At 38.0% G+C, this 21805-nt stretch overlaps 1 protein-coding gene and 1 long non-coding RNA gene across 3 annotated transcripts in view; one reads left to right on the top strand and one right to left on the bottom strand.

Moving 5' to 3' along the window:
• LRMDA (leucine rich melanocyte differentiation associated) overlaps positions 1 to 21805 on the bottom strand; it is a 1142706-nt gene that overhangs the window by 18039 nt on the left and 1102862 nt on the right. Inside the window, exon 8 of the mRNA XM_065922685.1 lies at positions 21679 to 21761. Coding sequence (XP_065778757.1) covers positions 21682 to 21761 — 80 coding nt within the window. The 3' untranslated portion in view covers positions 21679 to 21681. The remainder of the gene's footprint in view (positions 1 to 21678; positions 21762 to 21805) is intronic.
• LOC136159892 (uncharacterized) overlaps positions 2658 to 21805 on the top strand; it is a 40933-nt gene continuing 21785 nt past the window's right edge. The window contains exons 1-3 of one of the 2 annotated variants that reach the window (XR_010661521.1): positions 2658 to 3068; positions 12344 to 12418; positions 14088 to 14215. This is a non-coding gene — a long non-coding RNA (uncharacterized lncRNA). Of the gene's footprint in view, positions 3069 to 12343; positions 12419 to 14087; positions 14471 to 21805 lie in introns of those variants that run through there. The other variant, XR_010661520.1, reaches the window with a different exon arrangement.

Here is a 21805-nt window from a genome sequence, read left to right as displayed (position 1 = left end):
AACACACAGCTCAAGTAGGGAGACTAAAAAGCCATTCTACCTACTTTAGTAATTCTTGAGTGGAACAGGGGATTGCAAAAGCTTCCAGGTAACTTGCACAAGACATAACTATTAGATCCTAGGAGAGAGAAGAGGACTCAGAACAAGAGATAGTGAAAGTGGAGGAGCCTCTTTGGGCTTTGTCTCCAGCATAAAAGGGAAATCTGGAAGGGAGAGGAATATAAACAGGCAAGTCTAAAAGGACCCCAGGGAGCAGATGGAGGGCCTGTCAACTGCAACATTCCCCATCTCAGTCAGGGGTCTTTCCACTCCAGGCTGACACCCAGGGTAGCACAGGGAGGACAGGGACTTCATAGAAATGGAAAGCCATGGAGCAGAACATTTCCCTCCACGTCCGGGTGTCCGACATCAAGTAACACTGGCCTTCACAGAGCGTGACATTCCACAGAGAGGAAATGATGTGCGGGGTCAGATGTGTGCAGCTCCCAGGCTGACGTGAGGGCTGTCAGCCCCGCAGACAAAATCTCACAGGCCATGGACAAAGGGGAGTGGCCACTGGGCCTGAGTGTGTACAAGCAGGTCGCCTTGGAAGAGGTCCCCCCACCCATACAAGCCAGCCCCATCATCCTGCAGTTGACGACGCTAAAGGGACCCAGTGCCTGTGTGAGAGTGTAAGGAGATGTGGGGAAGCCTTCTCTCCCTCGCTCAGTATTCCTCTTCGGCTGAGAAAATGCAGACAATCACTCTTCAGAAGAAGTGCCTCTCCCCACCTCGAGAGAGGAGTGAATGTGCCGTGGGAAACTGGGCTCCAGCCTAGCGTGGGCTCCTCTGCCCCTTTGAGCACTCTTTCTAAGCTGTCCGTCTGCCTGCCTGCAAGGTTCTGATTTCCTACTTTGTTCTGGTTGCTGGGAAGTAGGGAAGCTTACAGGAGCACAGAGCACCTCCACCAGCCAACTGGCAAAAGGGCTGTACAGTCTTGGCTGGAGCCATTCCACATACTTGCATTTAATTATATCAATGATAAAGCTGCTATTTTTGTCCCTATCTGACTCCTATGTCAATTTTTAATTGTTTTTTGACTCCTGGAGGAAAGGGTTATTCAAAATTTTAATGGGAGAGTCTTAGTAGTATAAATCATATGGGTCCTGGAAACTTCTGTAGGATGTATAAGAACGCTGACATCATAAATAGAACTGTGGGAAGTGATTAAAAGTGAATCCCAGGCGAACTCTCTGGGGCAAAGCATGAGTTATAAACTGTGCATCAACCTTGAATCATTCTCCCTCTGATCCTGCTGGGGACTGTACTATAATGAAGAGGACTTGTGTTAGAGGCAGCTTATGCCAACATCTAAAAATACAATTTAGTAAATACAACTGTGAAGTTGTGGATGCTGTTCTGAAAAATAAACTTCAAAAAAAATAGAATGAGGGAATATACTTACATGGAAAAGGAGATACACTACATGAAAACAAATTTGGGGTTTGCCAGTATCTCTATAACTATAAATGTCACTGAGGACTGTCAACATGGAGATTGCAGTCACATCCTATTCTGCCCTGGTAGAACCACTCCTAGAATTCTGAGGCCAGGTGGAATGTGACGTGCTGAGTAGGACACAGGAAGAACTGAGCAGGCTCCTAAGTGACAAAGCAGAATAGAGATGGAAGGGACCGGGGGTTGTATATATGTATCTTGGAGAAAGGAGGCATGGAAGAAGCATGATGGGTATCTTTAAATGTCTAAATGGTGACCATCATGTATAAGAGGAAGCAAGCTGCATGGCTATAAGACAGGATCAGATGGTGAATATGAGGAAGAGTTTTCTTACAGTTATATCTACTTGAAATATTTAGAATATCCCCCACAGTATGATATTTTTTAGTTACCAAAGTACAGGGTCGACAGAATTCATACCTTAGGTAACAGCTGAAGGAAGTGAGATATTATATAGGCATACATGTCTGATGTGCTGTGATTCTAGAAACTACTAGAAATATAACACTTATCCAATGCAGCCTTGAAACATTATAACTACCTAATTCTGAATGTGGATTCTCTTCCTCTTCCTTACTGTTCACTCATGGGAGCTAACCTAGTGCCTTTCACCTGAGCACATAATAAGTGTTGTCTGGATAACTGAATAATACACACTCAAATCTTTTTTATGATGGTGATGTTATGTTCAATAATGTTTGACTAGTGGGTTAACAAACAAGAACATTAAGTATTAGTGAAGCTTCTCCCTGCCATACTGTTTATTAACACAAGCAATTTTTCCTGGTTTGGTAATATTTCCCTTTAATATTATTTATGTAAGAGCTGAACACAATATGCTGAATGACCTTGAGGCATATCCCAGTGAGAAAAAGCACAGTATAATTTATTTTTACAAAGAATGCTCACATCCATTATTTCTTTATAATCCTCAAAATTTCTTTATGAGGTTGACATTGTTCAAATAAGGAAACCAGACCCAGAGATAGGAAGGGACTTGCTCAAGGACACCAAGCAAGTAAGTAGCAGTTCCTGAACCCAAAACAAGATCCATTAATTCTAAGATGCATGCTCCTTCCACTGTAGGTCAAATGCCTCTGATAAAAGCCCTAATGAAAAGAAGAAAGGTTGTATGCTTCCCTGTAGTTAAGTTGGTCAGACCCATTTGTCCCGTATTTTCCCCATATGTCTGCCTTCCCAGCTCCCTGCATCCCATAAAGCCAACTGATCCCAGGATATGACTCTGGTTTGCCTGGATGCTGAGCTGATGGTGATGCTATGTGAATATGACCACGACATAACTTGTCTTTATAAATATCCATTCCTTGCAGGCTTGTGAAACTACTCACTTGAAATCTAAGTCTGTTTGGCAGGGAGACAGGGACAGGACAGCTGTAAGTTGGCATAGTTACCCTAGGCTAGTCCACCGTAAGCCACCTCACTTAAAGGAGGACTGGAAGCCAGTGCGGTGGTTTAATACCAGGACTGCTGGCAGCTCCCACCTTGTGACCTGGGATTGCAAGGTGATCTGTGAAGAGAGGCTCTGAAATATCATCAGACATGCTCCAAGGGTATGCTTGCTGCTGCTTAAGTGCTTTAGAGAGGGGACATCTATTCAATGTGTTCAGTATTCTCCTTTCCTCTTCAATCACATCTTCTCTCACTCTTTTCTTTTTTCTCTTTTCTTGAGGAAATGGCAAAAGAGTAGCATGTTCTCATAATAACCAGATCAAGTTTCTTCAAATTAATTCATTTAGTAAGCATGAGCAGTTACAATGTGCCTGATGGTGGGCTAAGTTTTGGAAATCCAGAACTTAATAATACTGTTTATATGATGAATGAGTTACAGTATAGTGGAAAAGACAGTAGTTAGACAAGTAAGCTAAAAAGGTTAAAAGTACTATTATTGAGATAAGTTATTTACTTATTGAGTTAAATTATTGATTTGTAAGATGCTATAATTGACAATCCTGGAGAAATTATCAGAATCAGTGGAATATATTCATATATATAATAATCTATGTATAATAAAAAAAAACATGTTCTCAAGCTGAACAAGAACGGACCTACAGGGACCTCCCTGTTGGTCCAATGGTGAAGACTCTGAAATCCCAAAGCAGGGGGCCTGGGTTCAATCTCTGATCAGGGAACTAGATCCCATATGCCATAACTAACTATCCTGTATACCACAAGTAGGGGAAAAAAAAAAGATCTCGCATGCTGCAACTAAACATTCCAAACACCACACACAGACACAAAACTCAAAGATCTGAGTGCCACAACTAAGGAGCAGCCAAGTAAATAAATACATATTTTTTAAAGAGTGGACATACAAAGGATTCACCACATAGAAGATAAGTTCAAGAAGAAAGATCAGCATTTAACTGCATCCTGAAGAACTTTAATGACTTTAGTAATTAGCTTAGTAAAAAAAGTTTCCTAGCAGAAGTAAATAGTGGAAGAAAGTGTTCCTTGTAAGGACCCTTATTATTGTTTAAATAATTTTGATTATATAACTATGGTTCAATGTAGAACAAAGTAATGCTATTTTCTAAATGCTTTACATTTTCCCTGGAGTTTCCAATTGCTTTTATTTTATTCTTAAAATAACTTCCTCCTTTTTAGGCCTTTTACACAGATGCTCCTGGTTTTTCCTTGGATAATTACAATTACTATGACTAAATATTTTTAAAGGAATGACCTAAAATCATTACATATCGAAATGTGATGATGAAGTTAAAACAGTATTTTGGAAGAAATGTGTTGCTTTAAATGCTTTTATTTAGAAGACAGCTTAGAAGTCAATGATCAAAATTCCCGTATTATCAAACTAGGAAAGAAAAATTCACTCAAAGTAACTTAACGGGAGAAAATAACAAAGTAATAATGGAATATTTGTGCTATTTTTGGGCAAATTTTTGTAGGTATGAAATTATTTCTAAAAGGAGAAAAAATTTTTTAAAGTTGTTTGAAAGATGCTGTTAAGAAATCAAAAAAGCATAACTGATTGGGAGAAAATATTTGCAATACACACACCTGACTAAGACTTGTATCAAGAATATATAGAGAATTCTTACAGCTTTATCATAACAAGACACACAGCCAATTAAAAGATTTGAACAAATATTTCATGAAAGAAGAGTTATGAATGTCCAACAAATACATGAAAACATTCTCAAAATTACGAGTTGTCAGGGAAATGCAAATAAAATCACAATACTATAACACTACATTTGAAATATAATGGTTAAAATTTTAAAAGACTGTTAACACTAAATGTTGGCTATATGTATAATAACTGAACTTCCATACATTGCTGTTGAGAGTGTGAAATGAAACAACTTCTTTGGAAATAATTTAGAAGTTTTAAATGAAGCTAAACATACTTTTAGCCTATAACCCAGCAGTTATACGATTGTTTACCAAAAGTAATAACAATCAACCAGTGTGGTACTGGCACAAAAAAAGACATATTCAGCAATTAAACAGAAGAGAGGGTCTGGAATAAACCCTCACATGTATGGTCAATTGATTCTCAACAAGGGTGACAATTCCTTTTAAAAAGTTTCTTCAAAGAATGGCTATAGGAAAACTGGATAGTCATATGTGAAAGAATGAAATTGGATCCTTACTATTATATACAAAAATTAACAAAAAATATATCAAAGATGTAAAGAAAGAGCTAAAATTATAAAACTCTTAGAAGAAAACATTAAGGAGAATCTTTAAAATATTGAATTTGGCAATAATTCCTTGGCTATGACACCAAAGGCAACAACAACAAAAACAGGTAAACTGGACTTCACCAAAATTTAAAACTTTTGTGAAACAAAGGATACTATCAAGGGTATGAAAAGGCAACCTACAGACTGGGAGAAAATGTCTATAAATCACATATCTGGTAAGGGATTAGGATCCAGAATATAAAAAGAAATACTACAACTCAAAATAAATGAGAAAATAAAACCCCAAATATTGGCAAAGGACTTGAACAGACATTTTTTCAAAGAAGATATATGAATGGCCAAAAAACACATGAAGAGGTGCTTAGCGCCCCAAGTCATAAGGGAAATGCAAATCAAAATCACAACGAGATTCCACTTCATACCACTAAACAGGTATTACAAAACAAAAAAACAAAAAACAAAAAGGGAAAAAAAATTACACACTGAGGAAACCAGATCTGAAAGAGACACGTGCACCCCAATGTTCATCGCAGCACTGTTTATAATAGCCAGGACATGGAAGCAACCTAGATGCCCATCAGCAGACGAATGGATAAGGAAGCTGTGGTACATATACACCATGGAATATTACTCAGCCATTAAAAAGAATTCATTTGAATCAGTTCTAATGAGATGGATGAAACTGGAGCCCATTATACAGAGTGAAGTAAGCCAGAAAGATGAAGACCAATACAGTATACTAACACATATATATGGAATTTAGAAAGAAGGTAATGATAACCCTATACGCAAAACAGAAAAAGAGACACAGATGTACAGAACAGACTTTTGGACTCTGTGGGAGAAGGTGAGGGTGGGATGTTTCGAGAGAACAGCATCGAAACATGTATATTATCTAGGGTGAAACAGATCACCAGCCCAGGTTGGATGTATGAGACAAGTGCTCGGGCCTGGTGCACTGGGAAGACCCAGAGGGATCGGGTAGAGAGGGAGGTGGGAGGGGGGATCGGGATGGGGAATACATGTAAATCCATGGCTGATTCATGTCAGTGTATGACAAAAACCACTACAATATTGTAAAGTAATTAGCCTCCAACTAATAAAAATAAATGGAAAAAAAAACAACAACACAGAGATTGGAACCTTTATATATTGTGGTTGGAAATGGTGCAACTCTTTTGAAAACAGTATGGCAAATCCTCAAAAAGTTAAACAATAGAACTACCTCATGATGCAGTCATTTCACTTTCAGGTATATATCCAACAGAACCGAAAGCAGCAGCATGCTCAATAGACATGTACAGCGATGCACATGTCCAGCAAGATGAATAAATAAATTACATGTGATATATACATACAATGAGATATTATTCATCTGTAAAAAGGAAAGGAATAAAATTCTGATACAACTAAAACATGGATGACCCTTGAAAATATTATGCTAAGTGACATAAGCCAGACACAAAAAGGATAGGTATATACGCTAATGATTCCATTTGATGTATGTAGAATAAGCACATTCAGAGACAGAACGTGTAATGAATTTACTGGAGGCTGGGGAAAGAAGAAATAGAGAATTATTGTTTAATAGCTTTGGGATTTCTGTTGCACAAGATTGTGAATGTACTTAATGCCACTAAATTATACACTTAAAAATGGCTAAAATGGTGAATTTTATATTGTATACAAGAATAAGAAAAAATACCCCCAAACCTGGTAAAAGGCAAACATCCACCAAGGAAAATGGAGATGCAAATTGCGGTATTGTTGTATCTTCACCTACTGGAATATCATTCAGTAGTGAAAAGCAACAATGTAGGTACATTTCAGAAATGTAATATTAAGCAAATGAACCCAGACACAAAATAAGTATATGCTTCTTGTTTTTATTCAGTCACCCAGTCATGTCCAACTTTTTTTTTTATTAGTTAGTTTCTTTTTATTTTTATTTTTTTATTTTTTTTGTTATGATTAGGTATACGTTTTATTTATTTATTTTTTTTATTTTTTATTTTTCAGTGGGTTTTGTCATACATTGATATGAATCAGCCATAGAGTTACGCGTATTCCCCATCCCGATCCCCCCTCCCACTTCCCTCTCCACCCGATTCCCCTGGATCTTCCCAGCCCACCAGGCCCGAGCACTTGACTCATGCATCCCACCTGGGCTGGTGGTCTGTTTCACCATAGATAATATACATGCTGTTCTTTTGAAACATTCCACCCTCACCTTCTCCCACAGAGTCCAAAAGTCTGTTCTGTACTTCTGCGTCTCTTCTTCTGCCCTGCATATAGGGTTATCATTACCATCTTTCTAAATTCCGTATATATGTGTTAGTATACTGTAATGTTCTTTATCTTTCTGGCTTACTTCACTCTGTATAGTGGGCTTCAGTTTCATCCATATCATTAGAACTGATTCAAATGAATTATTTTTAACGGCTGAGTAATATTCCATGGTGTATATGTACCACAGCTTCCTTATCCATTCGTCTGCTGATGGGCATCTAGGTTGCTTCCATGTCCTGGCAATTATAAACAGTGCTGCGATGAACATTGGGGTGCACGAGTCTCTTTCAGATCTGGATTCCTCAGTGTGTATCCAACTTTATGCAAACTACATGACTCCATTTATACTAAGTTCATGAAAAAGCAAAACTAATCTATAATGACAAAAATAAATGAGTCATTGAGTAGGGTTGGGGGTTCTGGCTGTAAAGGAGTATAAGGGAACTTTTAGTGGTGATGGGAATGTTTCATATCTTGATTGGCATTGTGAATATATAGGTTCATGTATTTGGCACAATTCATCTAAACTTAAAATGAACTCATGAATTGTTTATTGTATGTAAATCATACTTCAATAAAATTGAGGAAAGGAAGGAAGGTAGAAGATCATTGGATGGAAGGAAGAAAAGAAGAATAGAGAGAAGGAAGGAAGGAAAGGAGGACAGGAGGAAAGAGGGAGGAGGAGAAGGAAGGAGAAAAAAAATCACACAGCTATACCAAGTGGAAAATTAGTATACGGTAATATTGGCACAAGAGAAGGTAATTACCCATGTTGAATAAAAGAGAGCCCAGAAATCACTCCACATATACACACAAATTTGGTAATGCCACAGATGGCTCTGAAAAGGAAAGAACATTTAAAGTGGAACAATAAGCTAGCCATATAGACAAAAAGTTTAATTCTATCCTGAATTGCACCATGACATGGAAAATTCTGGACAGATACGACACCTAAATGTGAAAGACAAAATTTTATAGTTTTTAAGAGAAAATGTAGAATAACTTCATGATTTCAAGGTATTGAAGAATTTCATCAAATACATCACAGCCCTGGCACTCTCCAGTACATATATTTTATAAATACTAAGGAATTTGATCACATCAAAAGATAATGAAAGAAAAAGGTACGCCAAAAACTCACAAAAGATGATCTGCAAACACATTAAAGTTAAGTTTTTATATCCAGAGTATTAAGGGAGTCCCAAGAGTCTTTACTGCAGTGTTAAGCTTCAATCATTTCACGACTGCACATGCTACTAACTTATAATAATAATATCTAAAAAGTTAACTATTTTAAAATATCGATATGTTTCTTCTTAAAATTCAACATAACTACTGTCTTGTGCTACCCATCACTCTAGTTGGTTTCCAAACTTTGTAAAAAATCCTCAGCTGCTTCTCAGTGATACAAAGAACTACATTTATTTCTGGCTCCAAGGTCCTCCAGAGAAGTAGGTTTTGACGAGCACATGACAGACAGTCTGAACATGACCCTGTGAGGACAAATCCAATAGAGACAGATCAGGTGACCTAGATGGCCAAGCAAGAGGCTTCCTCCACTGAGCCACTGTCTGAGAAAGTGTCATCACAAACCACTGCACTCAAATGAGTTAAAATTTAAAAATTTCCTTTTCAAACCCACAAAAGCAAGTAAGTGGAGAAACAATGTAAATAATTATACTGCCAAATGATGTATGTATAACTGTGAAGCACTTAAACTTATAGTTACTAAATCTTAAAATTTTACTAAGACTTGAAACACACCAAATAACATATGCCTATAAGTTTCCAGCCAAAATTGCTTATTTTTCCTCCCCTCCATATTGTTCTAGCAGTTTTTTTTTTTTTTTTAAATGTGGCTCTATACTGATAGACATACATGCTTGCATGATCATATCTTCTTGATTTAGTGTGCCTTTTACCAATACTATACCATCCGTATTAGGGTTCTCCAGAGACACAGAATCAATAAGATATTGATATAGATAAATATTTATTATGAAGAATTGGTTAATGCAATTATGGAGCTAAAGAAGTTCAAACTTTGCCATCTGTGAGTTGGAGACCCAGAAAAGCAGGTGCTATAATTCAGCCTAAATCCAGAGGTCTCAGAACTAGAAGAACCAATGGTGTAAAGCTCAATCCAAGGGCACAAGATAAGATGCCATGTCCAGCTTAAGTAGTGAGGCAGAAATAAAAGAGGCAAATTCCTCCTTCTGCCTTTTGTGCTATTTAGGTTCTCAATAGATTGGAGTACGCCCACCCACATTGGGAAGGGAAATCTACTTTCAGAGTCCACCAACTCAAATGCTAATCTTATCCAGAAACACCCTCAAAGAGACATCCAGAAATAGCGTTTAACATGGGCACTTTTGGCCCATCAAGTTGTCACAGAAAACTGACCCTCACATCATCCATTTTGTTCTTTAGGGATGTTAGGTGAAAAAAAAAAAGAAAGTGCAGGACATTGCATGTGAAAGCATTTGTATAAAAAGAAAGGATTAAGTATATAAATACACATGCATGCACATACATATATACATATATACACAAGTTCTAAGTCCTCCTTCAGTGGTGAGAAACAGCACTTTATAATTAGAAGCAAATATAGGCACTGATGAACAAAGGCTATAGTCTTTCCCAGTTTCTGCCAAACAGTGTAGAAGAGGAAAACAATTTTACTGAGAACTAAAAACCACTGGGAATTGCTTTAATAGCTAAATGGGGAAAATGTAAAGATAAGAGAAACCATCAGAGATAAAACTTAGCCTGCAATAATGAGGCTAGCTTCAAGCCACAGTTTAGGATTTTTAGTTGTAAATTAAACCAGTGTTGAGTGTTGACAAGATTAAGGATTTTTAAATATACATCAAATAAGTGATGTCCAAATTCCCTCCGATCTTCCCCAAAGGGTATAACCTAGTCAGTGTTGGGATTATAGGAGTCTAAAATGAAATTCCTTACCCAAGGCAACTGGGGACATCAAAGGTTTAAAGAAAGTAAAAGTCTGGGTAGAAGTGTCAAGGCCCAAGGTAGACGAGTCAAGCCAGAAGGAATGTCTGGGAAATTAGTAAAACTAAAGGAGGATGAATGATCAAAATTAGAAGTGGCATTGATGTCAGACATATAACAAGGAGTCTAGGGTCAGAGAGATAACAACAGATGAACCATGTTGGAAGCAAGAGGGGAAAGACAGATTTCTGAGTGATTACCTAGAAAAACACATTGGTCTAGCTTACAAGCAGTAGATAACTGGGTATATGAGCCTCAGCTATAAAAAGGTGACTCACTTTAGAGTACCCACTCTAGGAATAATGCAGAAATTGTGCTGTGGCCTGTTTCAAAGTATCCAACTTGAGAGACTGCTCGGACTCCAGGAATGAAGTCGATCACCTAAAACATTTCCAAAACTTCCTTTCTGAAAATGCCTTCAGAGATTTTGGGGCTTCCTTGGTGGCTCAGACAGTAAAGCGTCTGCCTGCAATGCGGGAGACCTGGGTTCGATCCCTGCGTGGGGAAGATCCCCTGGAAAAGGAAATGGCAACCCACTCCAGTACTCTTGACTGGAAAATTCCATAGACAGAAGAGCCTTGTAGGCTACAGTCCATGGGGTCGCAAAGAGTCGGACACAACTGAGCGACTTCACTTCTTCTCCTTCAGAGTTTTTAAGTTTACCACATAGTTATTTATACTTGGGTATCACAGTATTTTGCAAAGCACTTTCATATGCATTGTATCTCACAAAGTCACTAAATTTCATGTCTGAAGAAACACGGTTGTCCCCTTTACCTTCAGTGGTTGTTCACTTCAGCTGCCTTTGGACAGTTTCCATTTCCTCCCCTACCTGGCAGGGAAGTGAAAGCCAGACCAAGGAGCAAAGCAGGGAGCAGAACAGAAGGAGAAGCTGGCCTTCAGGTTCTGGGGCACCATTCATAACCATCCACTAAGATGGAGTTCTCCCAAATTTTCAACATAACTAATGATTTCCTGACTGAAAGCAGAAACCAGGATGTGAGCTTTCCAGGCAATTAATTCTTTAAAGTCAGTATGCTAAGTGTTCATAGAAAGGCTTCAAAAAATCTTAAATCATAAAAAATGTTTTTCATTTGAAGGTAACTTGGGTTTATTTATAGTGTACTTTTAAAAAACATATTTCAGCGAATGAATTGGGTCACAGAGTAATGGAATGCTATTTTTTTTTCTTTTTGCTCACCCTAAGCCTCATTTTATGAATGATTTGTAAGAGACTTTTAAGATTTTGTTCCAAAAGAGGAGTTTCAAACATGTTTTGAGCAGCATCTCCATCATCAGAAAAATGTGAATTTTACAAAGTAAGAGAATGCCTTTCACTGAGATATTGCAGTGAAGAAGAGCATGGACTTTGGGCCTAGAGAGCCTGAATTAACATCATGGAATTCACAGCTACTCACAGCTCACAGCTACTATCTCTATGTGAAACTGTTAGTAACTCAGTTGTGTCCAACTCTTTGTGACCCCATGGACTGTAACCCGCCAGACTCCTCTGTCCATGGACTTCTCCAGGCAAGAAGGGAATGGCTAACCACTCCAGGTATTGCCTGGAGAATTCCAAGGACAAAGGAGCCTAGTAGGCTACATACAGTCCATGGGGTCGCAAAGATTGGGATATGACTGAGCGACTATCACTTTCACCTATATGTGACCCAGTCCTCACACGCCTTTCAGGGCCTTACTTTACTTATTTTTAAAATGGAGATAAGAGCACTGACCTGATGGAGCTGTTGCATGATTAAATTAATTGATAACTATAAAATGTTTTTACAGTATTTGCATAAGTGATACTTATCATTATCTAATTAGACTCATAAAATTCTGTACTTCATTCCTGACAGGAAAAATACCTCATTAATTTATAGTCACCTATCTGAAGTTTTGAGAAGATTGTGATGCTAAGTTACAAAGTTAAAGTAAGTTCTATTCATGGTGGATAAATAATAATTTAATTATGTCTGACAAGAGTTCATTTTATAAATAATATTACTCTCCCTTTGAATTTCTCTTTAAATCTCATTTTGTATATAAGAACTATATACTAAGAATATACATATGTATATATAACATGTAAGAATTATATAAGCACATATAAGAACATTTCTATATATACAAATATATACATATTTAAGTATATTTAAGAACATGTATATATACACACATATATATACATATGTGAGTATATATAAGCACTGAATTTGAACATGACATGAGTTTGAACAAACTCTGGGAGATAGTGAAGAACAGGGAAGCCTGGCGTGCTGCAGTCCATGGGGTTGCAAAGAGTCAGACATGACTTAGGAACTAAACAACAAAAAATAAGAATTATACACTGAGAATAAAGATTAGATTCCATTTGAAAATTTTAACTGAATGAATGACAAGGCCTTCTATCTCCAGGCATGCAGTCTTTGATATAGACAGCCAGATGTGTCCACAACTAAATTCACACAGCCTACTGGTTGCTTGAGGTGCAACTAGAGAAGCCCCTATAACGCAGACCTTGAATCTCAAATCCATCCAAGGTCAAGTTGCATATCATCTTGTAATTCTGCTTCTTGACATTAACCTTCCTTTCCTGTTTGCTTGTTAACCCATTTCCACTGCCCATTTTTCATATTTCCACATTCTACATTGTTCTAAAACAGAATGAAGTAGTTTGTTTGCTTCATCCAGAATAAAGAAAGGGGGAGGGTGGATTTTTCAAGTGAAAATCTCTTTGATGAAAGAGACTCATCCTGTTTAATATGCAACAATATGTCTGTAAACACAGCCTAACAGACTTCTGTGAATTGGAGCCATTCTTTCATTCATTCATAAAACAATTATGCATTGAGTGTCTGCACATGCAAGGTATCTTTTAGCCCAGAACAAAACAAGTCCTTCCCTTTGTTTGGACGAAAAATACCCGCTTCCATAAATATATAATATGTCAAGTGGTGACAAGTGCAGCAGAGGAAAACTAAGTAGGGTAAGTGGAGTGAGATGGGGGGCGGGAATGCTACTTCAGATAGAGTGGTCTCAGAAGGCCTCTCTAAGGAGGTGACATTTGAGCAAATATCTGAATGGCAAGTACAAAGTCCAATACTGGCCACTGTGGTTGGAGTAAAGAGAAGGCACGGAGAGTGATAGGGAATGATATTTGCATTGATTTTTGCTTCATTCTCATAGCTATTGGGACATGGATTTCTCTAGAACAGAACATACAAGGCCACATAGGGTCTTGTTGGTCTTGTAAGGACTGTGGCTCTTACTCTAAATGAGATGGGAAACCATGGGTAGGGGAGACACAGATTATGATTTAGCATTTTTAAAGGATTGCACTGACTTTCTGTTAAGAATAGACTGTAGAAAGGCCAGAGTAGAATGAGGAGACTGGTGAGCCGTGGAGTGGGGATGAATGATTCGGGTAAGAAATGACAGCAGCTGGGATCAAGATGTTAACTGTAGACATGGCTGGAATATGGTTACATTTGAAATTAATTCCTCACTGTCATTTCTGGGCCTTGATTCATGTAGTTCTTTGGTGCAATCTTTAACTTTGTGCCCATTGTAGCAAATAATGATTATTTATACGTATATCAGTCTCCAGGAGTTGGTGATGGACAGGGACACCCGGCGTGCTGCAGTCCATGGGGTCATAAAGAGTCAGACACGACTGAATGACTAAACTGAACTGATATCAGTCTCCTCTAGATAAAAGTTATCCAGAAGTAAGCCAATCTCTTATTACTCTTATATTTCTAATTTCTAGGATATTGAAGGTTTCCAATAAACATCTTTGGAGTGAGTGCATCCCAGGTGTGTCCTTCTGGATATGGATTAGCATCGGTTTTAAAGTCAGTTTCAATACCAGAGAGGACAACCTGAACTATGGAATAACTTAGAAAATATTTCTAGAAAAATCAGTGATCCAGTAGGGGTGGGAGGAAATAAGAAGTACGTGCAAATGTTAGGGTTTTTAAATTAAATAATTAGGCCCACTTTTCACTCACAAATGTCCTCCATATGTGTGCCTAGTTTCTTGACTACTGTACTTTAATAAAATGGGTATTGTGCTTGATTAAATGTTATATCATAAAATAATTCTAGGAAAAACATTCATATGTTTATAATATGCATATGTGCTCATGCACATGTGTATGAATAAAACAGCAAAGAATCCATGAATATAATATTGCCCACTAAGTGGTCCACTGACCAAACTGCCAAAACAGGGTTGCAAAATCCATTTTAATATATGATAAGTCAATATCCTATATTTATATGACACATAAAATATTTGTAGTGTCAACCTATAGGCCTGGCTAATAAATTGGAGTTAGTAAGATTCGAATTTTTTTTCAGTTAAACTTAATTTGTTAGGCAGCAGTTAAGCCTGATTTGTGAAAATATCTACACTGACTCTCATGATAGTAACCTCCACCATCATCCTAACCTCTTTAAACCTCAAGGAATGTATGGACTATTTAAGGGCAAACCTTTTACAGTATAGTGCAATTCTTTGACAATATATCATTCTCAGTTGGGTATATCAAGTAAAGTTTTAAAGGAGGAAGAGGAGAGTTTTTCATTTGGAGGCATGCTCCTACATTTATTATGTTTGAGCAACATAGAGAAAGTTAATGTGGCTACAGAAAGTGGATTGTGTACTATGGCTCTGCAGATAACGGAGTTTTTCGGAAGACTGTCTTTATATGCAAATAGGCAAATATGGAAGCTGGGAATGAAAGTTTGTAAATAGGTAAATATGGATAGTCTACTGATGAAACTTAGTTTTATTCATTAACTTTCTGAAATAACTCATGTACTATTTTTCACTTAGTAAAAATGGTGTCACCTAATTGAAACAAAATTGCTCTATGTTATACTTTAAACAATCATCTCACTAGGTTCAAATTAGGTCTCAAAGGCTGTAGATGGGGGAAAACCAAAAACATCATGATTCTGTGACACCACCATTCTGTGACACCACAGCCTAAGCAAGTCATAAAAAGTAAGCAACTGGTTTATAAGAAAAGAAGGCACAAAGTAGATATTAATTAATTAGGCATGATATGGATACATTTTTCTATGTAGCACTGTAACGTGAGTAAAATCTGCCTCATTGTGGAGTTCACAGGCAAGTTAGAAAACTACAACGTCAGTATAGGAGTTCTCTACACAGATTCTAAAGCCTCTTTCTCTCTCTCTCTCTCTCTCTCTCTCTCTCACATACACACACAGACACTCACACTTTTCAGGCTATTTAGGATGACTTTCAACAACTCTTTGATAAGTCAATTAATTAGTTAAAATATTTTAGAAATGTTATTGTTTTAAATAAGTTATTGCAAGCCCAGGAAATTTTTTTCTAGCAATTATGCTATAATAGAGAGCCTAAGAAACTTTAAATATAGGGTAAAGTTAGAGCACATTTTTTTTAATGAAAGACTAAGTTAAATAGTGTATTGTTGTGTTGTGTTAGCTGCTGTCGTGTCTGACTCTTTGCAACCCCATGGACTGCAACTGCATGCCAGGCTCCTCTTTCAGGGAATTTTCCAGGCAACAATACTGGAGTGGATTGCCATTTTCTTCTCCAGGGGACCAGGGATCGAACCTGGGCCTCCTGCATTGCAGGAAGACACTTTACCATCTGAGTCACCAGGGAAGTAGCAGAAATATTAAAAATCAAAGCACTAAACAGAAAGAAGAGGAACCCAAGTTGGAAAGGAGGAAGTAAAACTATGATTGTTCATAGATGACATCATACTGTAGATAGAAAACCCTAAACATGCCACCACCAGAAAACTACCAGAGCTCATTAATGAATTCAGTAATGCTGCAAGATACAGAGTTAATAAACAGAAATCTGTTGCATTTCTACACACTAAGAATTAATCATCAGAAAGAGAAATTAAGGAAACAACCCCAATTGTATCTAAAGAATAAAATATCTAGGAATAAACCTACCTAAAGAGGTAATAGACCTATGTAAGGAAAAATATTAAGATACTGATGAAAGAAATTGAAGATGACACAAACAGATGGAAAGATATGCTGTGTTCATGAACTGGAAGGATTAATATTGTTAAAATGACCATAATACCAAGGCAATTTACATATTCAATGCAACCCCTATCAAAATCCCAAATGCATTTTTTTTTTTTTACAAAATTAGAACAAACAATTTTAAAATTTGTATGGAAACACAAAACATCTCAAATAGCCAAAGCAATCTTGAGAAAGAAGAACGGAGCTGAAGGAATCATGCTCTCTGATTTCAGACTATACTACAAGACTACAGGAATCAAAATAGTATGGTACTGGCATAAAAACAGACTCAGATCAATGGAACAAAATAGACAGCTCAGAAATAAACCCATGCATTTATGGTCAACTAATTTACAACAAAGGAGGCAAGAACACAATAATGGAGAGAAGACAGTCTGTTCAATAAATAGTGCTGGGAAAACTAGACAACTGCATGTAAAAGAATTATATTAGAACATCTTTAATATCATACACAAAATAAACTAAAAATATAAGACAAGATACTATAAATCTCCTAGAGGAAAACCTGGGCAAAACATTCTTTGACATAAATCAGAGAAACATTTTTTGAATCTGTCTCCTAAAGTGAAGGAAATAAAAGCAAAACTAAACAAATAGGGCCTTATGAAACTTAAAAGCTTTTGCGCAGCAGAAGAAACTATTGACAGAATGAAAGGACAATATGAATGAATGGAAGGATATACTTACAAATTATATAACCAATAAGGGATTAGTATCCAACGTTTTTCCAGTAGTCATGTATGGATGTAAGAGTTGGACTATAAAGAAAGCTGAGCACCAAAGAATTGATGCTTTTGAACTGTGGTGTTGGAGAAGACTCTTGAGAGTCCCTTGGATGGCAAGGAGATCCAACCAGTCCATCCTAAAGGAGATCAGTCCTGGGTGTTCATTGCAAGGACTGATGTTGAAGCTGAAACTCCAATACGTTGGCCACCTCACGTGAAGAGCTGACTCATTTGAAAAGACCCTGATGCTGGGAAAGATTGAGGGCAAGAGGAGAAGGGGGCGACAGAGGATGAGATGATTGGATGGCATCACTGACTCAATAGACATGAGTTTGGGTGAACTCCGGGAGTTGGTGATGGACAGGGAGGCCTGGCGTGCTGCTGTTCAAGGGGTCGCAAAGAGTCGGACATGACTGAGCGGCTGAACTGAACTGAACTGATCCAACATATATAAATGACTCAGATCAAAGATGATTCCACTTTGATGAGAAAAAACTGCTCAACACCACTTTAGTGCTGAACATCTGCAAATTTTCTAATTGGCATCAACTGTCTTTTCCCTTTCTTTTCCTTATTCCCTCAGCACCCTATATCCTTATCCACTAAGTTCACACTTTAATTCTGCACCAGGCTCTGCTTCAAGCTCTCCTTTGGCATGATTCCATGTATTACCTCTTACGTCATTCTTACTTTAGCCACTCATCCCTAGACATATTCCAGACTTAGAATTTTCTCTTATTTCTTAGGAAAACTCCTTTGTCCTAGGCTGCCACATTCCATGCTACTCTAGAAGAAAAACAGCATATGCTAACACATTAATATGTACAAATAACACTGTCTACCCCACTCACAAAGTGGCAACTTAACATTCAGGATTATAATTATCCAAAGGAGAACTACCACTGCTAGAAATTTTCAGGTAAATCTGTAGCAAGATAATCATTTCAGAGAGGTGACTGTCTTTGTATGTTCTTCAGATCCTCTAAGTATTTGCTGATGTTCTAAAAACAACACATGGCTTCAACAAAGGCTGATGGTCCGTCACACAAACAAGTAACCCACTTGTTACTTGGGACCCTCCAGTGTTCTTCTTCCCCTTTCTAGGTCTTAGTCATGGTAGTTTACAGCATGATATTTAGACAAGTCAGAGAGGCCAGAGTCAAGTCATACTCACAGCCTTCTGCAGCAAAGGCTTCTTCTTGGAAAGAAAACTAGGAAAAGCAGATGGTGACTGTCACATTGGATCAGCTGTGTTCTACGGACAGCATGGAGGGGTCTCAGCGGAGTCTGTGTTGTCCACCCTGGGCATTAGACTGCAATGCACATCTGACTTAGGCTGCCCTTATGAGGAACAACTACTGAACACTCATTGTTTTGATGTAAAGAGCCCTGTGGATTGCTTTTGATCTGCATATTAACAAAGATAAGAAAGACAGCCAGGTTACTTCTTAGAAGCTACAAGAAAGACATTTTCCCTTGAAAATGTGCAAGATACATCTCTGCTGGAAAACACACACACACAAACAAAACAAAACAAACAAACAAAAAATGAAAATCCTTTAATCCAGAATCTGTAGCTTGCTTTCTTGTATTCCTCAGTACACATGAATATGTGAAAAGACACAGCATTCAGACGTGCAGCTTGATCGGTGATAATCTCTTATAATGTTCCTCTATTTAAAGCAACAAACAGATGGAGGGTTTATGAGCAAGGCTGGTAAAAGTAAAAGCAAATGATTCTAATAGTTGTACTTTTAATAGGATTCCCCACAATCAAAACCATTATTCCCCAAGGAAGAAATTGTTCTATAAAATTATATCACTTAGGAAAGAGACAGTCCGCCCTGCCTTTGCTGAGGCGACAGAGGACTCCAGGATGGCCTTTACTGCAGGGGCTCTCAAGTCAGAAGGACCAGGGCTGCCCGGCTGGCACCACAATCCCGAAGAAGAAACTCAGTGGAACAGGGTCAAAAGTAGAAAGACCAAGCGGCAAAAGGGGGTATGAAGTATGTCTGAGCTTGGACTAAATTTATTACCTTCTAATTCTCTACTTTGAAAAACAAGGTTTGGGAAATTCCTAGGGATTTAAGCTAAGCATGCTGCATCGCTCCCCTCTCTGCCAATTCAGACCAAAATCTCGCTCAAGCACAGCAAATCTTCCTTAACAAACAGTGGAACTGTAAACAACCCAACACTAATTCATTATCATTATCCCTCTTTAAGAGAAACAGAACTCACTATAATTCTATCATTAAGATGAATATACCGTTTTAAGGACTTTACGTAAATTATAATTAAAGCTAATCTCAATGAAAGTTATTACACCATTTTAGAAGAAAATAAACAACCCAAAGAGAGGGAAACAATGTGGTCAATAACTCACTCCAAAAATATTTTTTGCCTCCAAAGCTCGCATTGAGGGAGACATTCCTGCGCATGATACAAATGGTTCTGACATTAAGAAAAGTAAACAAGTAAGAAAAATAAAGATGGAAAAATTCTGTGGTCAGTTCACAAGTGCTTTTTTATTGTTTGAGGCAGGGTTAAAGCCTTTTATAAAGACAAGGATATATGTGCCACAAGATTGGATGTGACATTGGACTAGTCTAGCTGCCCTTGCACAGGACTCCGACTGCCCGTAATATGCCATGGACAAAACATGTGCTGGTGCTTTCAAACAAAGAACCAGGGTGGGGCTGAATACAGCTCATTTAAAGCATTATCCCAATGCTGTTTTGTAGATCAAAAAGAGTAAAGATACTTTACCCTGGTTATTAATGGATTTGAGAGAAAAAGCCAAGCATTCAATATTCTCTAATTATTAATGGTCTTAAGGATTTTGATCTAAATTTGTCTCAATAACTGATTACTGAATGTTGTGTGTAATCTACAAGAGGGACTCCTGCCAACCGCAGCGCAAGTCATTCAAGGACTGTGTTGACTCAGTCGGCCAGACGCCATGGAAATGGACTAGAACAGAGCTCTTCTTGGGCGTCTCAGGGGTTCTGAATCGTTAGAGACTTTTACCATAGCAGCTCTCTAGTCTTTTGGTATCCATAACTAGGAACGATTCTCATTTACATTTTGTTGTCCTTAAACTAACCAAATACTGGGAGACCCTGGACAATGAACACTTGGTCTAAATAAAAATAAACATACATGCTACTGTGTCAAGAGCAAATAGCCTTTCAAACATCCTCTACTGGTGTACCGGTATATTAAATGGAATTACAGCCATCCAACCAGCATGATGATGCTCATTTTCTTTGTAACATTAGGGCTGGAATATAAACAAAGGTATACAAAGACCATCTCATAAGCTGTGGATTTAATTTCTGAGAGATTGTGAGAAATATACTAAATACAAAGGGTTTGTGCCTTTTATTGAAAACTGTTTGGTCTAGTGAGTGTTTTGTACAGTCTCCACTTTCCTTTTTAACTTCCTGACCTATTGCTCTATCTTTTATCCCCTCACTACCTTTATACAGCACCCAAAGGAGTAAGCCAGTTCCACACACACATATGGCCTTAAGACGTAGCTGGGAGGGCATGTGGTTAAAAAAAAAAAAAAAAAAAGAGTCCTTGGATAGAACTCGGTTTTGTGAAAGATGCCTGACACTGCCTAGTATTCAGGGCAAGAAGAGGATTTAGAAATAAACAAAACATGGTAAAATCCATGCTTTCGAAGTCAAGGTTTAGTGACAGCAATTTACTCCAAACAACAAATTGTAAGAGCACAAAGCTCATCATAAAAACACAACGTGGCTAAGAACTCACCTCTTCTGTTCTCCAAAAAACTAGCTGAAATGAACTGCCTGTGATAAATATGCTAAAGGATGATGAGGATGGGGTGGGAGGGGACTATGCAGAATACAAGAGATTAAGATTTAAGGGAAATAACAGAAAGAAGGCTTCCTCTAAACTGACTGTGGCACTAAAAATCAACCCACAGCACAATGGTATCAGAAGGATCTCTGCTCAATAGGCAAGCTAAAGACACAGTCTCTCGCACTTGACGACAACCACTGAGCATGCCCAGGGAGGCCCCAGGTGTGACCTCTGCTCCCCTGTGAGCAGTGGAGGGGCCAGGCAATCTATCATGGTGTTCATCCTGTCAGCCCTGGTGCTTCGCCATCACTGTCTGTCACCCTAGTGGATGAGACCTGCTTAAGGGCAATCACGTCAATCTCTGTGTGACCACTCAGTCTAAGCCAGAAGGATGATCCTGACAGGCCTGGCAAAGTCAGCAGAAGGTACCAAGAGCTGAAGTCACAGCTTCCCTACAGAGAAGGGATGTGGGCCATTGTCTTTTCATTTAGCTTTTCCTTTATTTTTGCCTTTTTGTTTTGTTTTGTTTTCTATCTCTCATGTCACTGGCTAAGGCATAGAGAACTTGCCTCTCAGAGCTGGTCATCACGGATAAACCTGTTGCCCTCTGAGTTTTTCCCGTAGTAAATATAGCGACACTTCCCCAGGACACCTGCAGATTAAAAGAAACACAATTATTACTGATGGCACAAGTAT

This window comes from Muntiacus reevesi, chromosome 2, assembly GCF_963930625.1.
Source record: "Muntiacus reevesi chromosome 2, mMunRee1.1, whole genome shotgun sequence".
In the NCBI taxonomy this organism is placed as follows: Eukaryota; Metazoa; Chordata; class Mammalia; order Artiodactyla; family Cervidae; genus Muntiacus; species Muntiacus reevesi.
The sequence above is the reverse complement of the archived record's forward strand: the minus strand, read 5'-3'. Positions and strand labels throughout refer to the sequence as shown.